Here is a 20,333-nt window from a genome sequence, read left to right on the forward strand (position 1 = left end):
ACTCTGATTACCTCTTTTCCTCAATGGTGAAATTATTAGGATTTTTTAATGTGGAACCTATAATGATATAGTGATTTCCTATATCAAGTCTAACTGTGACCTCAGATTTAGCTATGTAAATAATTGTAGTGACATGTGTAATCTATTATGCAGTCAAATTAGATGTTTATAACAAGCCCCAGATTAGTATAGGTATTTATTTGTTTATTTGATTTGTATCCCGCCCATCTGGTCTGGTCGACCACTCGTAAGTGTGGCTGCACAGAAACTTTCATACCTCCAAAAGCATTGCTCTAACTGGCAATAGAACCGTTGCAGCTAGGACCTCATTGATCACTCATTTGGTCTTAAAACTAAATTAGACATTACTTCAAACAACATTTGCTTTAATACAAGAGCTATTGAATTTATTATTAGGGGAAGGGTTAACTGCAAGATTACAGTACTAGTATTTATACAAATGCTATTTGGGTTCATGCTAGATAGCCTGCAGGAACCAAAAGGCAAAATCAACAACCTTGGCAAATCTTCAATTATCAAGACATTTACCATTAAAAAAGAAAAGGGGGGGGGAGATCCATCTCAATATAGTGGAAGTCACAGTGAGACAGCAGCAATCTTAGTAAATGTTCTTCAGACCAAGACAGATTTAGGCCATTAAAACACCCTCCTAGGATTTCTGAATTTACTACTCAATTGAAGGCCATCCAGCATCCAGTTATTATGGCCTATATATTTTGGGACTGCCTTGTTAACCTTACATGTATCTCTTTTAGGTGACAACTTAAAGCAACCTGCTATTCTCTTAACTACCTTCAGCAGCAGAAAGCCATTTGCTATAATTCTCATAATTGGTTCATTTTCTTACACTCATGTTTAATAGTTCCAGATTTTGTTTTCTGTGGAGGCACTGACAGGTCAGTTACGTTAATTTCCAAAAATGCTGGCCTGGAAACAATGTAATACATTGAACAGTTAAGTGAACATATTCATTTAAAATACAGTCACAGCAATGTAATTCCATTTCCAGACAATGCTATCTAAGATTTATTAAAACCTAGCATAGCTTGAATTCGGCTGTAGGTTAAGAGTTAACTTCTGGAATATACACTACAATAGAAGCCACAATAGACTGTCTTGTCAGAAGTAGTACAAAACACATCAGTATAATGAAATAAAAGGACAAATCTACTTGTCTAAAAGACAATTCACTGTACACATTTTATTTACAGTTTTGTACACTGTCTTAATATGAATGGGACTGCTTTTCTCTTTGAGCCGCTCTTAAACCAAAGCAAACATAACCTAAGGAATACAAAGTGTTAAAATACAGCATAAGATACAAAAAACAGGAATACTATTTCTAGTAAGGAATGTAATTATGGTGTTACATTTTTTAAAATCCACAATTATGTTCAGGAAATCACACAAACATATCACTGATTTGACTTGAAATGCATGAAACTTGTAGCAAAGCTTTGATGTTACAAAATAATTACCAAAGAATGCACAAAATTAATGTTTATTAAACCTTTTGTCATATTCCCAGATCCTTCACCAATGTTACAATGAGCAAGAAATGAAATCAGAATATCACTAATGTTACCAGAAAGGGAAACAAATAAATTAAATCTAGCAGCCATCAGTATCAGTTACAGCAATGATAATGCTGTATAAAGATTTGCTAGAAAATGTATGCATCATATTCTTCTTCCAAACCAGCAAAACATGTTATTGCATACAATGCAAAGGTGAAAAAAGTAGTAGTTTATTCCCCTGCAGAAATGGCACTGTTTCTGGGCATTCTTTTAATATACTAAGTACTTTCCTAAGAAGCATCACAGAATGAACTGAAGGACCATTTATGAATTCAGGGAGCAAAAGCTGTACTGAAATTCTTTGATTGAGTAAAGGTTACCTCAGCCAAAAATGGGGAGAAAAAGAAAACACAGAAGTACAAGACAAAAGCAAATGAGACTCACAAATTTTGCAACATTTAGATGGAAATCAGATTTAAATGCAGTCCACTCTGCTTTTATAGAGGCTTTGGTTCAGCTCCCAAATCTCGATTGCTTGACGCAGTCTCCTATGAAACACTCTGAATGTGTCTTCTTAAACAACAAATCTATTTTTAGTGGTGGAGCCGCTCTTAGTAGCTGTGTCAGCATGGGACTGATAACCAATCGCTATCTTTGGAGGAAGTCCTAACCTTTCCTTGTATACTCTCCTGCAAGGGGAAACACACACATAAAACATTAGTTTAAACAGCACTCTCTTGGAAGAGAACAGAAAAACACTACTTTTATGATACTGTTTTTGAAGTTTTTATACAACGTTTTATGCACAATGTCCAATCTTCTACTCTCCATTGTGGCAAACAATGTTACCACTGTTGACTATCTGTTTAGCTCTTAGTGAGCTCTCCTTTCTCTCTGCTACAATACACAGCCGGCAAAAGCAGATTTCTGGACTGTGGGATCTGCTTTTTCTTTTTTATAAACCTCAAGACTTACTAACTAAAGCCTGACACAAAAACACTCTCCAGAATACTGTTGGTGTACATCAGTGATTTCCAACTTTGGGTAACCCAGGTGTTCTTTGACTGCAACTCCCAGAACAGGATTTACAGTGTACGAGTGAGTTCTGACATTTGTTTAGAGCAGTGGTTTTTAACCTTGGGTTACTCGGGTGTTTTTGAACTGCAACTTCCAGAAACCCCAGCCAGCACAGCTGGTGGTGAAGGCTTCTGGGAGTTGCAGTCCAAAAACACCTGAGTAACCCAAGATTGGGGACCACTGGTTTACAGTACTAGACCTGAATTGCGCTCATAGGATTTCCACACAAAAAAACACTTATGTGAAGTTCTCTTCAACGGGAAAATATAGGGCCCCATGGCACAGTAGTTAAACTGCAGTAATGTAAGTCAAGCTTCTGCTCATAACCTGAATCTGATCCTGACAGATTCAGGTAGCTGGTTCAAGGTTGATTCAGCCTTCCAAGTTTGGTATAATGAGTACCTAGCTCATTTGGGGGCAAGGTGTTATTTGCATAACTATGTTATAAACTGCCCAAAGAGTGCTTTAGCACTATGTGATGGTATAGAAGTCAATACATACTGTGTTTCCCTGAAAATAAGAGAGGATCTTATATTGATTTTTGCTCCAAAAAAACACATTAGGGCTCATTTTCAGGAGATGTTTAATTTTTTTTCATGTACAGCAATCTACATTTATTCAAATACAGTCATATCATCATCTTCTGGTTGCTGCCCAATGGTGGACGGCAGGGTTTCACTTAACTGGGGTTTATTTTTGGGGTAGGGTTTATATTACGAATATCCAGAAAAATCATACTAGGACTTATTTTTGTATTATTTCTTATTTTAGGGGAACCAGGGCAGTATAAGCATATACAGTGGGGTCTCTACTTAAGAACTTAATCCGTATTGGAAGGTGGTTCTCAAGTGGAAAAGTTCTTAAGTAGAATCTGCATTTCCCATAGGAATGCATTGAAAACCATTTAATCTGTATCTGCTCTTTTCCGTCCATAGAAACTAATGGGAAGCTGCTATTCCACCTTCTACCACTAGAGGGGGGATATTTTTTTCTTTTTTTTTCCCCTTAGGTCAGGGAGCAGTGTTAAAAGCACTTCTGACGAAGCTAATTTTGAAGCAATGGACTGAAAACCAATTAATCTGTTCTGGCTGTTTTTTTGCTATGTAGAGGTGCGTTCGTACATTGAAGCATTAGTTCCCATAGGAACTAATGCAAAGCTGGTTAATACGTACTCTACCACTAGGGGGAGAACTTTTTTTTAACCTAAGATGACCTAAGGTTAAAAAAAGAGCAGGAAAGTTTTTTTTCCTGTTCTTATCTTGGATTTTTGTTCTCAAGTAGAAGCAAAATTTAGCAAATGGAGCTGTTCTTAAGTGGAATTGTTCTTAAGTAGGGACGTTCTTAAGTAGAGACCCCACTGATGGGTGCAGTAGGGACTCATTTGGTCATTGTTAAAGAACTGGGAGTCAGATGTCCTTGATAATCTACTCTAAATCATCCAGAGATCTACCAACAGTTCAAGATTTATCTTCCTCAGCAGTAGTGTCAGCATCCAAGGGGGTGGGCAGAGGCTTAGAACATTTTTAAAAAAAGCAGGAAAGGACACATGCAACATATTCCTGTTGAATAGGCATGCAGAAGGTGAAGTTTTGGCAGGAAACATTTTGCATATAAATTTGAGAAAAATTTCCTCTTGTGTACAACTATTAATGATGTATGAGCCCTCTGCTGAAGCACGCCTGCTTGTTGAATGGCCAGTTGAAGCAAGGCTTGCATATGAACTATAGTTTCACATTGGCTTGTTTCAAACATATAGTTCAGATTAAGAAAGAATGCTATGAAACAGTAAGCTGTGGTTAATTTTAAAAGTGTTAATCAGAAAATTTATCTTCTGCTTCTTGGAACTATATTAGCAAGATGGATACAGAAGTCCAAGACTTGTGGCAGCTTATTCCTATCATCATAAAAAGTACTTTATTATGTCCAGAATGCTTTTGTATAGCGTACACGTAGGATGAAAGTATCTCAATTATGTTGCAACACTTACCCTATATGTGTAACAGCGTCCCTGTTTTCACATTCAGTAGTCCATATTGCTATTTTATCACCTTTAGCTCTAACATTAACAACAGCTCCACATACATCATCACTGTAGTCATCAAAGGATTCTCCTATAAGGCACAGCAGCTACAAAAATAAGAATAGCATTAGAAAAGAAATCTACACAAAGAAATTCAATTAAGCATACATACATTACATAAGATTGAGAATTCCTATAAACTGCAGACAGCCATCAGACTTCAGTTTTCACCCACTTATGAAAGGTGGCCAGTGACAAATACATAGTAGCTTCCTGGGGAAGAACATTTCAGACACACCTCAAAAGACACTGTCCCTGGAAGAGGACATATTAATTCCCTAAAAAAGAAAAGCATAGTGCAGGAGTTCACTGTGACTTAATCTTCTAAGGAGGCCATTCATGAGACACGTGGGATCCAGGGAGCACAAAGATGTAAAGATCAAAATTACCATCTTGAATGAAGTCTCAAAATAAACCACAAATACATATGTTTATATCAGGTATAACATAGTCACACAAATCTGTATTAATCAACTGTTAGGAAGCATAATGCTGTGCTAGCTGCCGTTTCCATACTATCTTCCCTGACTGCCCATGTACACTATCTGGGGTGTTTGCATGGTGAGAGGCACCACATAATCCGAGGCTCTATGTGACTAAGCATTTCTGTTAAGATACCAAAAAGGGATATGTTAACAGAAATCCAGTTAACAGTGTCATGGTGGAGCAGTGCTGTGTTCCTTCACCACTCAGTTTGCTGATAATATATGAACTAGGGTAATATAAGCCACAGAAAATTAACCTGGTTGATCTTCATATTATTTGAAATGCCTTTAATTTTACCCCTATCAATGAGTGATAATAAAGCAAGCTTTGACTGATCCAATTCTCACTACATAAAATAAACACTTAAAGTCTGTGTTACAGGGCAAATACAGTGGTGCCTCGCTTAACGAGTGCACCATATAGCAATGTTTCCGTATAGCGATCCCTTTTTCGGGATCGCTATACGGAAACATACCCGATCTTCGCAATGGGGAAAACCCGCATTGCGAAGATCGGGTATTGCGGCGGCCATTTTGGAGCTGCCGAACAGCTGTTCGGCGGCTCCAAAATGGCCGCCGGAAGCCCGGAAATGGCTGCCGGCAGCCGTTTTCACGCCGTGCCCTCGCTTAGCGAGGGCGCGAAAATGGCTGCCGGCAATTGGAATCCTCGCTGAACGGGTAAGTAAGAAAGGTATTGGAACGCATTAAACTAAGTTTAATGCGTTTCAATACATTTTCCCTACCCGTTTAGCGACGATTCCGCATAGCGAAGGTTAATCCGGAACGGATTAACCTCGCTATGCGGGGCGACACTGTAATCATATTCCTCCAACTCAAGAAGCAAATGAAAGGCAAAACCGTTAATACTAGGAAAATTCCTCTTTCTTCCTTTGCATGGAAGGAGAAGGTAAAAAGAACAAACCAATTTGAAGACATAACAATTATTTTAAAAATAGTTTAATCTCCTGTCAGGAAAGAAATGTTATGACATTTTAGTTAAAATAAAACAAAAAGGAAGAAATGAATGAGAGCAAGAAAAGAAATGTATAACAAAATCTTAATTTCCCTTGTTTGTTTGCATAAAAATTGTCTTTTCTAATCTACTGCCTCCATTAAAACAAACAAAAGTTAAAACCAGTTATGAAAATAACTGATAGCAAATAACTACATACAGTGAGTGGTGCCTTGACTTACGACCGTCCCTACTTATAACCATTTCGAGTTACAACCAGCTCCGGCCGCAAAATTTTGCTTCGACTTGTGGCCGGAGCTTCCACTTATGACCAAAATTGGGCAGGGAAAAGGCGCTGGAAATTCAAATGTACTAACCGTTGGTGGCAAAGAGGCTGCTTCTTTGTAGCTCTTTTCGCCCGAACGGTTAGGGAAAGGGATGCAGTGGCAGAGGGAGGAGGCGGCATCCCTTGGCACTCCACACCGCCCTCTGCGGGCTGCTGCCGCGGCCTGATGCCGCCTCCAGCTCCAGCAGCTGCTCATCAGGGTGGCCACGGAGGTCCTTGGCACTCCTTGCCGCCCTCCGCAGGCCGCTGCCTGATGTCGCCTCCAGCTCCGGCACCAGCAGCTGCTCGGCAGGGCGGCAGCGGACGTCCTTGGCGCTTCTCGCTGACCTCTGTGGGCCAATGCCGCCGCCAATGCTGATGCCGTTTCCAGCTCCGGAACCGACAGCAGCGGCTGCTCACCAGAGACCCAGCAGCGGTGGCGGCATCAGCCTGTGGTGGCCGGTGAGGAGCGCCGAGGACCTCTGCAGCCACCCTGGTGAGCAGCCGCTAGTGTTGGTTCCAGAGCTGGAGGTGGCATTGGCCACCAGCAGCAGTGGCAGCATTGGCCTGCGGAGGCGTCTTGGGACTGCCTGGTTAAGGTAAGGTGTCAGTTTTCGATTTGTAAACTATTCTGGATCGGTTTTGCAGGGCTGGGTGGGTTATGTTTCTGTGGTGTGTTGTTTGTTTTTTGGTGATTTTTTTTTTTTTGCAGTCCCAGCATGTTTATTTTTATGAGGTTTGGGTTTTTTTGGCCAGAATGGATTAATCGCGTTCCCATGCATTCCTATGGGAATGCATGCTTCAACTTACAAACATTTCAACTTATGTTCCATTTTCTAGAACAGATTATGGTCGAGGCACCACTGTATTTGATAATATTTCTGCACATTGTGAGAAAATGCAAGCGAATGAGACTGAGTGGCTGAGACAGCACGTCAGAAGCCGCAGGAAGAAAGCTGTCAAAATCGGGTTCAATGCTTTTCAATGGGGGGAAAAATTCACCAAAAATTAACGAAGAGTCAGAACAAAGCCAAATTAAGTTTGCACACGTTTTAGAAGGTGCTCTAACGAATCCAAGCATTTAAAACCGTTTTTGAACCTTTTAAGACACTTTAAAAATAGCGAAAACGGAACATCGCTAAGCGAAACAGGGGACCTAAAACTGTCATCGCTAAGTGAATTTTCCCCATAGGGAACATCATTAAACGGAGCGCAAAATCACTCCAGAAACCTCATCGCTAAGCGAACACATCGTTAAACGGCACCACTGTATTTCCATTTTCATACCACCTCATTAATGTTGCCATTCTCTGGGAGGTTTACAATATGCAATCAAAATATAAAACTACAAAATACCAAAATAATAATAATAAAAAAACAATTCAATACAATTAAACCCAGTCACTAGCTGAAACTGCCTTTAAATAAAAATACACAAAACACATTTGAACATATCAGAACAAATTTATTCTAGTAGAAGGCAGCTTTGTATAACCAGCGAACTGCCACACTCTCTGTTTTATCTCCCTCAGACACAAAAATCCTCTCATTATTGTAAGTCAAACGGGGATTTGTTGCTGACATGATGGAAACAAAGAATAATTTCGTAAATACTATTAGCATCACTTCATGTACCTACCAATGTCCAGCCTGACAAGACCTCCACATCAGGCACTCTCCATCTAGGCCATACTTTCCCCACAATCAATTATTTAAACATCACTGAACATTATAAGTCTCTTTCTAATAGTGCTAACAATGGAAAGAAGTGTGAGCCGAGAGCTTTTCCTACAGCTCTTCTCTCTTGCACCACTCCGCAGATCTTCGGCAATGCACCAAATCATTCATGTATTCCCAAAAATTGAGAGCAGCTTATGACAACTGAATTCTTCCAGAAGTATAAGAGCAATTTTAAGCATTGAAAAAAAATTGCAATCCATTCATATCTTTTCTAAGAATACTGTTAGGATTTCCTGCTCAATCATTAATAAAATCAATAAATACAACTTGCAGGGACTCATACAGAAGCAACCCAGAGAAAGAATGGCACTAAGTGTGACTAGTAATTTTATTGTAATTAGAGTGGCTATATGTGGTGTACAGGTGTACATGAATGGAAATTGTACAGAACTCCTGCACAGCTATTTTTGGATTTGGCCTAATCCACTGCTGCCAGGTAGTCCTGTAAGGAAGGCTACTTGAGAAGAATCGGACCCTTAACTTCAAAAGCATTGTTAGCCCTGTTCAACGTCATGCTCTGTCAGATCTAGCACATTGTGTCACTTGCTTTCCGACTTTGTTTGCAACTGCATCACGCTGCTGAACTCCATGTATTCCAGCAGAGTTAAACATGCCCCATACATCCATGAAGAGAACAGCTGAATTGAATAGTCTTCACATGTTAATGAGTTTCTGCCTTCCACTAAGATGCCAAATCCATCACACTGCTCAAATAAGGGTCTAACCATGATCAATAAACTGTTTGCACAAAGTAAGTGCACCTCCATCCAGAAATTTAGAAAGGACAAAAAAATCTTTTTCAAATATGACCAAGACAAACACCAAATACACAGAGACATAGACACTTACTGTCTCTAGCCAGAAGCGATCAAGGTCACTTCGTCTCTGCTGCTTGTTTAGTGTAATTAGCCATCGTCCTCCTCGTTTATTTTTCTCATCTTCCCACATAGGCTCAATACCATCCTAAAAATTTCAGTGATATGAAAAAGTACTAGTAAGGCATAAAGTAGCAAAGGTGTAAAATCAATCCTAAAAAGTTATGCATCATGCTACAGTTAGGGAAACTAGCTATACAGTACCTCATACAGTATGACAGTAGCCTACTGTAAATGTATTTTGTCAAACTTCCTAAGGCATTTGGTTTGATTGGGGGGGCACCCCTCTATTACTTAATTTTAACCAGATAAATCAAACCCAAGGAGTTTATTCCACATACCTTAAAAAGTGAGTAGTCACAACCAGGCATTAAGTTACTAGAAAGCTGGATATGGTTATATAACCTATTTTGGGGGAAAGAAAACAAAGCTAAGAAAATAAACTACCACTAAACTGAAGACTATAATCAAAAGCTTAGAAAATAGAAATACAATACAATTTTTACAATGGCCAAAATCCTGTCAGCTATGATAGTAATCACACTAGAACAAGCCAACTGAACCAAGGAAGATTTGTTGAGTCATCTCCTAAGTATGTTCCACTGATTCAAACGGGCCTACTCTTACCGTAGTAAGTCAGTCAGGGTAAGCCCATTTGAATCAATGGGAATATACATAGGGGTTCACTCAGTAAATTCCATTGATTCAATAAGCTTACTCTAGTGTGATTTACTGTGCTGAACAAGATTTTGTCCATTCATTTACAGTTACTTCAAATTTTGAAAATGCCGTTTTTGACAATGAATACAAACCTATTCTTAACCATTTATCATTAGAAGAAAAATAAAAAAGCAAACACAATCCAGTCACAATCCAGAGTTCAAAACCTAAACCAATCCATTTAGCATTATCATTATATTTATAAATTTAGAGATCAGCTCACAGAAGTTCCCAACACAGGTACCAAAACTGATTGAGTGTTGTTCTCTTAGATTTCTTTATTAAATAACTTTTAAAATTCCCCTGACCTTTTATTACTTAAAAAATCAAGACGTCTACCAAATTGTTTGCATTCTTTCCTTAACTAACCCCTTTGTTCAACTTGCTTAGTTCCCATACTTATCTAATTTTGTGTAGTGAACAAAAATAATTCTAATTTCAAATTCAACTAAAAGCTTCCAAACATTTAATATCAAACTTTCCCAACTGGCACTAGCACTAACATGTAGGTCTCCTCATAGTGGATTTAAGAAGTTAAATAGTAAGGTACTACAGTGGTGCCTCGCATAGCGAGGTTAATCCGTTCCGGATTAACCTTCGCTATGCTGAAGCATCGTTGAACGGGACAGAAAAGCCCATTGGAACGCATTAAACATGGTTTAATGCGTTCCAAATGGGCCAAATACTCACCGTTCAATGAAGCTTCATAATGGCCGGCAGCCATTTTCGCGCCCTCACCTCGCTTAACGAGGGCGCGAAAACGCTGCGCGTGGCCATTTTAGGCCATTCCCGAGCTTCCAGCGGCCATTTTGGCCGCCGAACAGCTGATTGTCGGGCTTCGTTTTGCGAAGATCGGTAAGCGAAACGCTTAGCGGTCTTCGCAAAGCGAATTGAGCCCTATTCAAAAGACGTTAAGCGACCGCATTAGCGATCCGAAAAAACGGATCGCTATGCGATTTCGTCATTATGCGGTGTGCTCGTTAAGCGAGGCACCACTGTACAAGTATATTTTCTAGTAATGAACAATATTGGCATTTGAAAGCTTCACTTACGCCCAAAAATCTTCAACAGTATCAAATTTTGAGATCAGACGAAGATTTGCTTGCCAGGTTTTACTTTTGTCATTTTTAAAGAACCAGAGTGCCCACCTGAAAAAACAATGATCTGATGTTAGGCTACACAGTACTATTATCCAACCAATTTCTTTTTACAGTAAACTTTAAACAAAACTATAAAAGAACTTTGCAGAAGGAAAAATACAAAGCATGAAGGCAACAAGCAAGCTCAATTTCCAGGGAGGCTAGTGAGGCTCTAGGTGCCAACAATGACAACCAGAAAAAGAAACCTGACAGCCAGGCAATATATATATTTAGACATAACAGCTGCTCGCTTAACTCTGAACTAAAAAAAAGTTTATAAATACGTACCTCCTAAATTTAGTATTCTTTTAGAGGAATTTTCTGCAAACATATAATCAGGATCATATACTTCAGAGAACATCTATGCCCTGGTCCAACTAGTGGCACTGCAGGAATACGAGCAGCCATCTGCATACTCATTAACTAGGTGCTGTTTTTGTACGCCGGCGTACAAGACGACTGGGAGTATAAGACGACCCCCCAACATTTCCACTCAAAATATAAGAGTGGATGGCTCTGTTGAGGGAAGCAGCTCTCTGGCGGTGCGCGGGTGAGCGGGCGGCTGGCTCAGCTGCGAGAAGGAGGGAAAGCAGCCGGACGGGGGCGGCAGAGGAGGAGGAGGGAAAGGGGAAGCAGCTCTCTGGTGGCGTGCCGGCGGCTGGCTCAGTTGCGAAGAAGGTGAGAAGGAGGGAAAGAGGCCGGACAGGGGCGGTGGTGGAGGGGAAGCAGCTCTCTGGCGGTGCGCGGGCGAGCGGGTGGCTGGCTCAGCTGCGAGAAGGAGGGAAAGAGGCCGGACGGGGGCGGCAGAGGAGGGAAAGGGGAAGCAGCTCTCTGGTGGCGTGCGGGCAGCTGGCTCAGCTGCGAGGAAGGTGAGAAGGAGGGAAAGCGGCCAGACGGGGGAGGCAGAGGAGGAGGGAAAGGGGAAGCAGCTCTCTGGTGGTGCACGGGCGAGCGGGCGGTTGGCTCAGCTGCAAAAAGGAAGGAAAGCGGCCGGGCGGCGGCGGTGCCCTGGCCACTCAGGCATGGCTGACTCTGCTTCCCTCCCTCCGTCTGGACCGACCACCTGCCTTCCTCCCTTGCTGGCGCAGCCCCGCATCACTCACTCAACAGCAGCTCCTTCCTGGCCCGACTGAAGTGCACCCGGCGTACAAGAGGACCCCCCACTTGGAGGCATGTTTTAGGGGCCAAAAAAGTCATCTTGTATGTCGGCAAATATGGTAATCACCCTGATCTAAAACCTAATGATGCAAAAGTATTTCTTAATTTTTTTTTTAAAAAATCTAGTGAGTAATTATTAGGGAAGAAATAGATTCCCACTACAACTACTACTCATCACGTGAATGGTATCATTTTTAAGGAAAGTCCTGTGCATGTGCTCTTTTGCAAGGGGATACTACTCTAGACAGAACTTAATGAGACACATATCCTAATGTCATTCTGCTGCTTTTAAAATACAGGAACAAGTTATACAAAACTATATATTTATTAAGCCAAAATTGCTGTATTAAACCAAGAATGCTATTACATAGTTTATTACTGAAAATTTTACTCTGGTAATTAGTAGGATGGAATAAGACTTTAAGACTTTCTTCCAATTATAATGCAGTATCAATTTGCAGTGCTCATCCCCGTTTCCAAGCCATAGAGCCAGCATTTGTCCGAAGACAGATTCCGTGATCACGTGGCCAGGACGACTAGACACAGAACACCATTACCTTTGCGCTGAGGTGGTACCTATTTATCTACTGGCAAGCTTACATGCTTTTGAACTGCTAGCTTGGAAGGAGCTGGGACAAGCTTCACTCCATCATGTGGATACGATCTTATGGCCGCTGGTCTTCTGACCTTGCAGCAGAGGCTTCTGCAGTTTAACCACCATGTCTTATCTAACATAATTGAATGCAAATGTTTTGGTTTTTGGTTACTACGCTATACCCTCATTGAAAAGTTTGAAAAGTACTCAAAATAGCATCTATACCTATCACAGGAATCACAATAACTGGCTATGTAACCACTCCACATAGCAATAGTAGTACTGAGAATGTATCAGCATCAATAGCATTGAGGATGCATAAGCATTGATGATGTTAACAGGGTAAGAAAAGTTCATATCTAAGATTCTAAATTGGTTCAAACTAACATGCTGAATAAGAATTTTCTCTTGAGAATTTTCTGCAAAATGAAATTATGACAATTATTCACAACAAAAAAACCTGCAATTTAAGTGAACTGAAGATATTAGTGGAACACTTCACTCCTGTTGAACAGAACATATATTCACCATTAGGCAATACTGTTCTTCGCAGTGTAATGTTGATACTGTATCAGTCTCGTCTCAAAATGGACGATGGACATGCATGCAGTACCTCAATTTTACCTGCAAGACAGTTACAGTTTAAGAATATTCTTAGCTTTTACTATACTTTAAAAAGGATTGCATCCCAAAATACCCAGTATGTGTTTTGACAGTCCTGTAACATTATTGTATTTCCAAAGGAATCATGCCTCACCTGTTTTGTAATGGATGCTTGATGTATGGTTCAGGACTGACAATCTCCTGACTTGCTGATGATGTCTCAGTTTTTTCTTCTTCTGAAGTTTGAGGATTAGAAGTGGTTTCCTACAAAAACAAAGCAAGTACTTAATTAGTTTTTAACTGTGACATGCTGTGTCACAAAAAGTGCTCCTTATGCAAGATAATCTTGCCGACATATACTGATATAAAACCATGAATATCTGCAAGTCTTTGTGGTACAAATACAATCAGTTGGTTGTTTAGGCCCTCTGGAACAGTCAGGATCAAAAATGTTCTACCAATTTCTTCAGTTCATTCATGTAAAGAGTAAGATACTCCTTACATAATTCCAGATGCATTTAAAAAACCAAACAAAATCAAAGTTACAACTTGGTTCAGCCTCATTACATATTGTCAGATGTATGCAAATACAGCAAAGTGTCTTCACTTTCACACATTTCTTAATGAGCACCACATAAAAAGGCTCCAGTACAACAGTTCTCATAAATATCTGAAGAAAATGGTGTAGTCAGGATGGGCAAATTGTGATTCCATGAAGATCTGTTTTCAAAATCCATCATTCCTGCCTATGCTTGTTAGGCTGATAGGGGGTAGCAGTCCAAGAACAGGGCCCCACATTGCCTAACTCTGGTATACATTTTAAACACTTAATAAATTTCCATTACCATTCAATTAAACACTTCACTGAAATACAGTGGTGCCTTGACTTACGACCGTCCCAACATATGACTATTTCGAGTTGCGACCAGCTCCAGCTGCAACTTTTTTTGTTTGACTTGCAGCTGGAGTGCCAAGTTGCGATCAAAAGAAGCAGGGAAAAAACGTGGGGAATTCAAATTACTGTAGAGGGCTAGCCATTGGCTGGCAAAGAGCTTCTTTGTAGCTCTTTTGCCCCAATGATTGGAGTGTGTGCGTTAGAGGAGGCATGGGACTGCCTGGTGCTGCTTTCTACTTCTAAGTAAGTACATTTACAGGGGTTTGCAGGTGGGTTTGGGCTGAGGGAGTTATGTTTCTGTGCTGTGATTTTTTTGTGTGTTTTTGTATGTTTATTTTTTTCAGCCCCAGTGCCTTCCGACAGGGCTTGCTGTGTGCTTCTTCTCTTTTTTTGGCCAGAACGGATTAATCACATTCCAATGCATTTCAATGGGAAATGGTGCTTCAACTTACAGCCTTTTCAAGTTATGTTCATCTTCTGAAACGGATTATGGTCATAAGTCGAGGCACCACTGTACAGTGAATTAAATTAACATTTCATTCTTTGTGCTGCCTTATTAAAATTCAGTAACACTAAAATACTATAGGGTGAGATCATTCTCAGGGACTGCCACACCATTTTCTACTGTAAAATGCAAACTTTGTTTCAGATCTGTTCAGGGGAATAATAGCTTTCTGTATCAAAACACAACAGTATGTATGACCATTTATTTCAGATTTCAGTAAGCTATGGAGACACTGCAAAATGTAAAGATGGGTCAAATCCAGACATCATCTTAGCTAGCCAAAGTGGTCAAAGGCTGGTTGAGCTGACAGTATGCCAGTTGTCATTGCTGAAATTTATTTATTAAACTTCTAAATTACCCAACTGCAATAATCTATATACCTCCCAACTTTCAAATATTCCAAATTACTTATAAATACTCTGATTCCAGCCTAACTTTGTGATATTATAGTGGTTGTGAATCTAGGCTGAGAGGATCTAGTCCAGTGGTTCTTAACCTGGGCGATAATGCCCCCCAGGGGGCGATTTCATTTTTCAGGGGGGTGGTAGAACGAAAAGGGGCGGCGTGGGGGCGCTGGAGCAGAAGGGGGGCGGTAGGGGGCGCTGGAGCAAGCCAAACCTGTGAAGATGGCTGCAGCCTTTTTACAGTGTGCATGAATATATATTTTCCTCCTATCTTAATTTAGTTTCAGAGTTTTCGTCTTGAAATTTTTAGTTCCTGCATTTTATGCCCTTTTTATATTTCTTTTTGAGTCTTAAAATTCGCTTGCAACTAAATCATTAAATGTTACTTTTTGGGGGCATTTCATTTTCTTGGAATTGAATTTTGTTTTCAGGGGTCATTGGATTTAAGTGTCTTAAACAAACAAACAAACAAATAAGATATAATAAGAAATAAGAGGGGGACGATGATAACTTCCTCAATGGCTCAAGGGGGCGTTTCTTTCAAAAAGGTTAAGAACCACTGATCTAGTCTAATGCAGTCTCCCCCCCCCCTCCGGTTCTTCTACCAGGTTCTCTTAGCCAATACAGCAGTTGCTCCAGCACATCTGAAATCTGCTGGCACAAGTATAGGTGTGTGAGCACAAGAGGTTTCTGCCTATTTTAAACACACTATAGCTGGCATAGCTTTGAATTTGGACTGTACTGACTACTGGCCACAATAAGCTGAGACTGCAAGAAGTCATGATTTCTACAGGATCTTTATAAAACATAGTTGAGACTCAATTCTGTATCAAGTGACAATAAAAGAGGCCCATGAAATAATTTAGCTTTCAATTGCTAATATTTTACCCACAGCAAGGTTTTCTCTAAGGTGAGTGTCTGCCTGCAACTCTGCCCCCTTCCACGCAGGGCTCCTCCTCCTCCCCTCACCCACAAGGGTTTGATCGTTTTCAGCCCCTTTGGTTCCTGTCCCAGTGGAACCCCATATGGAGGAAGAGGCAAAGCCCCACCCAGCATGGCTGAAAATTAGAGAACATTGATCCACAGTGTTTTGGAAAGGCAGAAGCAACGCACAGCTTCCTCGCACCTCAATAAGTCAAAAATGAACATTCCAAACCAGAGAGATATAAGAAATAGCACTAGTAGAATAGAACAATCTCCCTCCGGCGATTCGCGCGGCCCCCACACTGGACACCTTTAAACCCCAATTAAAAACATGGCTGTTTATTCAGGCCTTCCCTCCAGCCAACTCTTGATTTTTTCTTACTTTTCCTTTTTATTTTTACTGCTGTTCTTGTTTGATTATTATGTATTTGTCTATGTTTTATTATTGGATTTTATATTTGGAAGCCGCCTAGAGTGGTCCGGTGGGCCAGATAGGCGGGGTATAAATTAAATAAATAAATAAATAGTTGTGACTATCAAGTTTAAATTATCTATGTTACATGCAAACACAACAATGTTACTTAAATATCAGTTGACTGCCTAACAGGTTATACTCACATAACTACAACAGTGAGACTCCATAAACCAAAAAGAGTATTTGAACTGATGAAATATTGAATATTCAATATTATCACCTGTAATCTGAGTTATAATTACAAGAGCTATCCATACTATTTAAGCAAAAGATGTCCACATCAGAAGGTAATCAAATCTTCAACTAAGAATCCAAGTATCAATGACATAAGCATGGATGCTTTCTCACTGGACAACAAAAACTCAACTTCAAAAACTCAACTTCACACGTTCATATTTATCCTTGTGATATGGCAAGGGAACTCAAATAGCAAATCCCTACTTACTGTACTTAAATTTTTTTTTCACAACATATACTTTTCCAATGATACTGTCAACCTCAATGTCTTCATATAAGAGACTTTCTGAAGGACAAACGCAAATATTTACTCTGAACTCAGTGAATGTGGATACACAGAATGGCTAATTATTTCAGAACACACATTTTGACTTCTAATATTTTAATGCTCTGAACTTTATAATTATTGTCTCAGAGCAGAACTGGATAAAATTTCAGTGGCTAATTCCATACTGGCAATTTAGGTTTGCATAAGAAAAATTGTGTTAGTCCTAGTGGCAAATTACAGTACCACTCACTAATAAGGTACTGGTTGTATTTCTGGGCACACGCCCAATAGCACAGTGAAGCACACACCCGAAAATACAACCAACATGTCACTAATGAATAGCAATTTGTCCCCAAGATGTACATTCTTACCCTTACGCAAACATAAATCACCAATAGATTTCAGTCTACATCTTCTATAGGTGATGAAGTACTAAAAAGAATTGGCTGGCTGCCACTCTTTAAAGTGAAGAGAGTGTGATTATGACAGAATATTACACAAGAAATACTTACCCATACTACATTACCTTGCCCAGGATTTTCAATCATGGCTATTAATAGATTATAAATGTAGTAATACAACCCACACTTGCTTTGGAAGGTGATGAAACTGACAAAAATAAGGGGCTGGTAATCTCTGGGATCTTCCAGAGAACAACTTTCAGAAAGGTTATAGAACTAAGAACTATAAACTAGCAATAATCATTTATTAATTCATAGCAGCTTGTTTCTCCTGCCTATAAAAATCCTTGTCCTATTGTGGACTAAGACAAATAATACATTTTAAAACTATGTTTCTTCTTAAAGTTCCTGACAAAAATAGAATGTGACATTTTTCTACAGATTGTGGCAGAGGGCCATACTGAACACATGCCACACACCACAGCAACCTCAGTCCTTCTACACACACAGTGAAATTGCTACTATCTATATACCATGGAAACTAATTTACCGGGCCATTTGGACTATAGCTAAGGCTCACCCCACACAGAAGCTGCTACGCAGCAGGATTGTCACAATGCTCCACTACACCCCCAAGTTCCATATTTGTACATCACTCCAGCCACAATAAGACAGGTTGCACTGTTTGAGGAGAGGGGAATCTTTCCCACTTTTCAATAATGACTCCAAAGTACCAATGGGTGTGTGGAAATAAGGAAAAATACCTGCCAAATGTAAGATGATTGCATTACAGAGACATAAATTAGAGACAATCTTTTCAGAAAGATCGAAGAGTTGAAGCTGGACAAACTTGGTATGCTATCAAAGAACCAGCTCAAAAGAATTTTAAAAAGAGGTGGGGAAAAACTGAAAACCGGGAATTCCTTACAGATTTTAAGGGGCGCTCTGCACAGTTAATTTCCTTACAAAATACAGAAAAATAACAGTACACTAGGCTAAAGACCCGAAAGGAGGGGCTTTTTTGGGCCTCAGATACAAAAACAGCCAAGCGCCTCGAAGAGAAGGAAGAGCAGAAATGCCCAAGCCGGGGTGCCGTCACCTCCAGCCTAGCAGGCGAAATAACCAGGTTTACTTGGGCGGCCACAGAGGCCCCATTGAAGGGAAGAGTGGACGAGAAGGGAGAGAGAGAGAGGGCGGGAAGAAGAGGGCGCTTCTCTGCTGGTTTCTTAACACACTTCGCGTGCAAAAAAAGTTACGAGGTTACGCGAGCCGAGCGCGGGCGCGAAAGGCGCCAGCGGAAGCGGCGCCAGCTCTCAAACGCCGTCGCCTCGTGTACCGGCAAAAAGACCGATATAGAGTATCTATTTTCTCCAGCTAAGGCAAGGCCTCGCGCTCACTCCTCGGTCAGGCCGCAGGCCTCCGCGAGCCACCGGCGAAGACTCCTTTCCCACCCTCACACACTGGCCCTCTCTGGCCTCTTTCCACCTCGTCACACGACCCCTCCCCGTCGCCCCCGCCCGCGCTGTGACGGCACAATTCCCGGCCGCTCTCTCGACTCACACGCCAGGAATCCACCAGCCCCACCACCGCACACGCACACGCACACGCACGCCGCTTCTTCCCAGCATTACACCCCCCCACCTTCTCCACCCACCCACGCATACCAGCGCCTTTCGCTCGCCGTACATGCGCGCCACACAGACTCACAAATTCCCAGGCCGCCGCCGCCGCCGGCCCCTTCGCCTTACCTACCTCTTCCCCGCCCAACGCCCTTCAGCCTTTTCGCTACGATTTCCTCCCTTCGCCACTATTTCCCCACAAAACCCGTGAAGCTGTTCCTGGATTCTCTGCCAAAGAATCCCCCGCACACACAAAAAAGGGAAGACGGCTGAAGAGGAAAAAGGAAACGAGGATGAGAACACTCACCGGTTCCACCGTCGCCATCTTAGATCGCTCTGATCGCACAAGCGCGGAGGGGAGGGGAGAGGTAAAAGGGAAGGCGGATAACAAACCAGGTTCGAAAGGGATTGGACGGCGGGGGGTCACGTGGGGGCGACGGCCGTTTTGTCGGCTCGGCGCCTGCGCGAGAAGGGGAGTCCGGCGGGTGAGGCCGGAGGGCGGGAGACCCGCGGCTTCTGGGAATTGTAGTCTCCGAGGTCGCTTTTCCCCCCTCCCTCCCCGCCTCCCCCTTCTAGGAGAGACAGTCACGTGGGAAAGGCAGACAGGGGCATGTCAGGCTGAGGCGACGTTGTTCAGAACAGAAAAGTGACTCCTAGAGTCTGAAAACGGCAACTGCAGACAGTCTCCTGGGGCAGCGGGAGGCGTCCCACCGCTCATGCCTGGTCTGACGACGCGCGTGGGCCCCTTCTCTGTCATGGGGGTGTCAGCATATGTGATGCAAGCCCCTCCTTATCCCTCAAATAACGGTCAAAGCTCTGCTTCCTACACAAAATCTCAGGGGATGGCACAACGGATGATTAAATAATTAGTCGCGGCATCTGTCTCAACTTCCATGAATTTAGATTCAGGCATACCTGGGCTGACAACAGTCTACCTGTCCAATGGCATCCAATACTTCCTATTTATTGATTTAAAATATTTTTACCCTGCCTTTCTCCTTAAAAAGGACCCAAGGAGGCTTACATCATTGAAAGACAATCTTTAAAGCTGAAAACAATGAGTTAAACACCGTACATCATAAAAAGGAAATCTTTAGAGATAAGAACAATGAGTATAAAGAGGCAGCTTGCATCATGAAAAGACAATATTAAAGCAAAAACAATGGCTATAAAGGAACAAACACTCTGAGATATGATAAATACAAGTTGTACTAAAGATCCAGTCAGAGCAGTAATGCATAACAATCCATCTAAAAGTCACACTTCATCAAGGTACCTTCTGTTCTTTTATTTGTTTACACCAAGCAGATAAAATGGA

General features: G+C 41.3%; 1 protein-coding gene across 5 annotated transcripts; it reads right to left on the bottom strand.

The window, feature by feature from the left end:
• Positions 1-380: 380 nt before the first annotated feature.
• On the bottom strand, positions 381-19,457 carry EIF4E (eukaryotic translation initiation factor 4E). Of its 5 annotated transcripts, none has more exons than XM_020802924.3 (7): positions 19,323-19,457; positions 13,442-13,551; positions 10,845-10,940; positions 9,414-9,477; positions 9,047-9,160; positions 4,603-4,742; positions 381-2,227 (listed from the first exon to the last, which is right to left on the bottom strand). In XM_020802924.3, the coding sequence occupies exons 1-7, from the start codon at positions 19,338-19,340 to the stop codon at positions 2,113-2,115; spliced, it is 657 nt and encodes a 218-aa protein (XP_020658583.1). In that variant the 5' UTR covers positions 19,341-19,457; the 3' UTR covers positions 381-2,112. The 5 variants fall into 5 exon arrangements, with proteins under 5 accessions (XP_020658583.1, XP_078250734.1, XP_020658581.1 ...); XM_078394608.1 differs by lacking the exon at positions 19,323-19,457 and adding an exon at positions 18,957-19,073; XM_020802922.3 differs by lacking the exon at positions 19,323-19,457 and adding an exon at positions 17,508-18,324.
• Between the last annotated feature and the right edge of the window lie 876 nt (positions 19,458-20,333).

This window comes from Pogona vitticeps, chromosome 5 (genome assembly GCF_051106095.1).
Source record: "Pogona vitticeps strain Pit_001003342236 chromosome 5, PviZW2.1, whole genome shotgun sequence".
In the NCBI taxonomy this organism is placed as follows: Eukaryota; Metazoa; Chordata; class Lepidosauria; order Squamata; family Agamidae; genus Pogona; species Pogona vitticeps.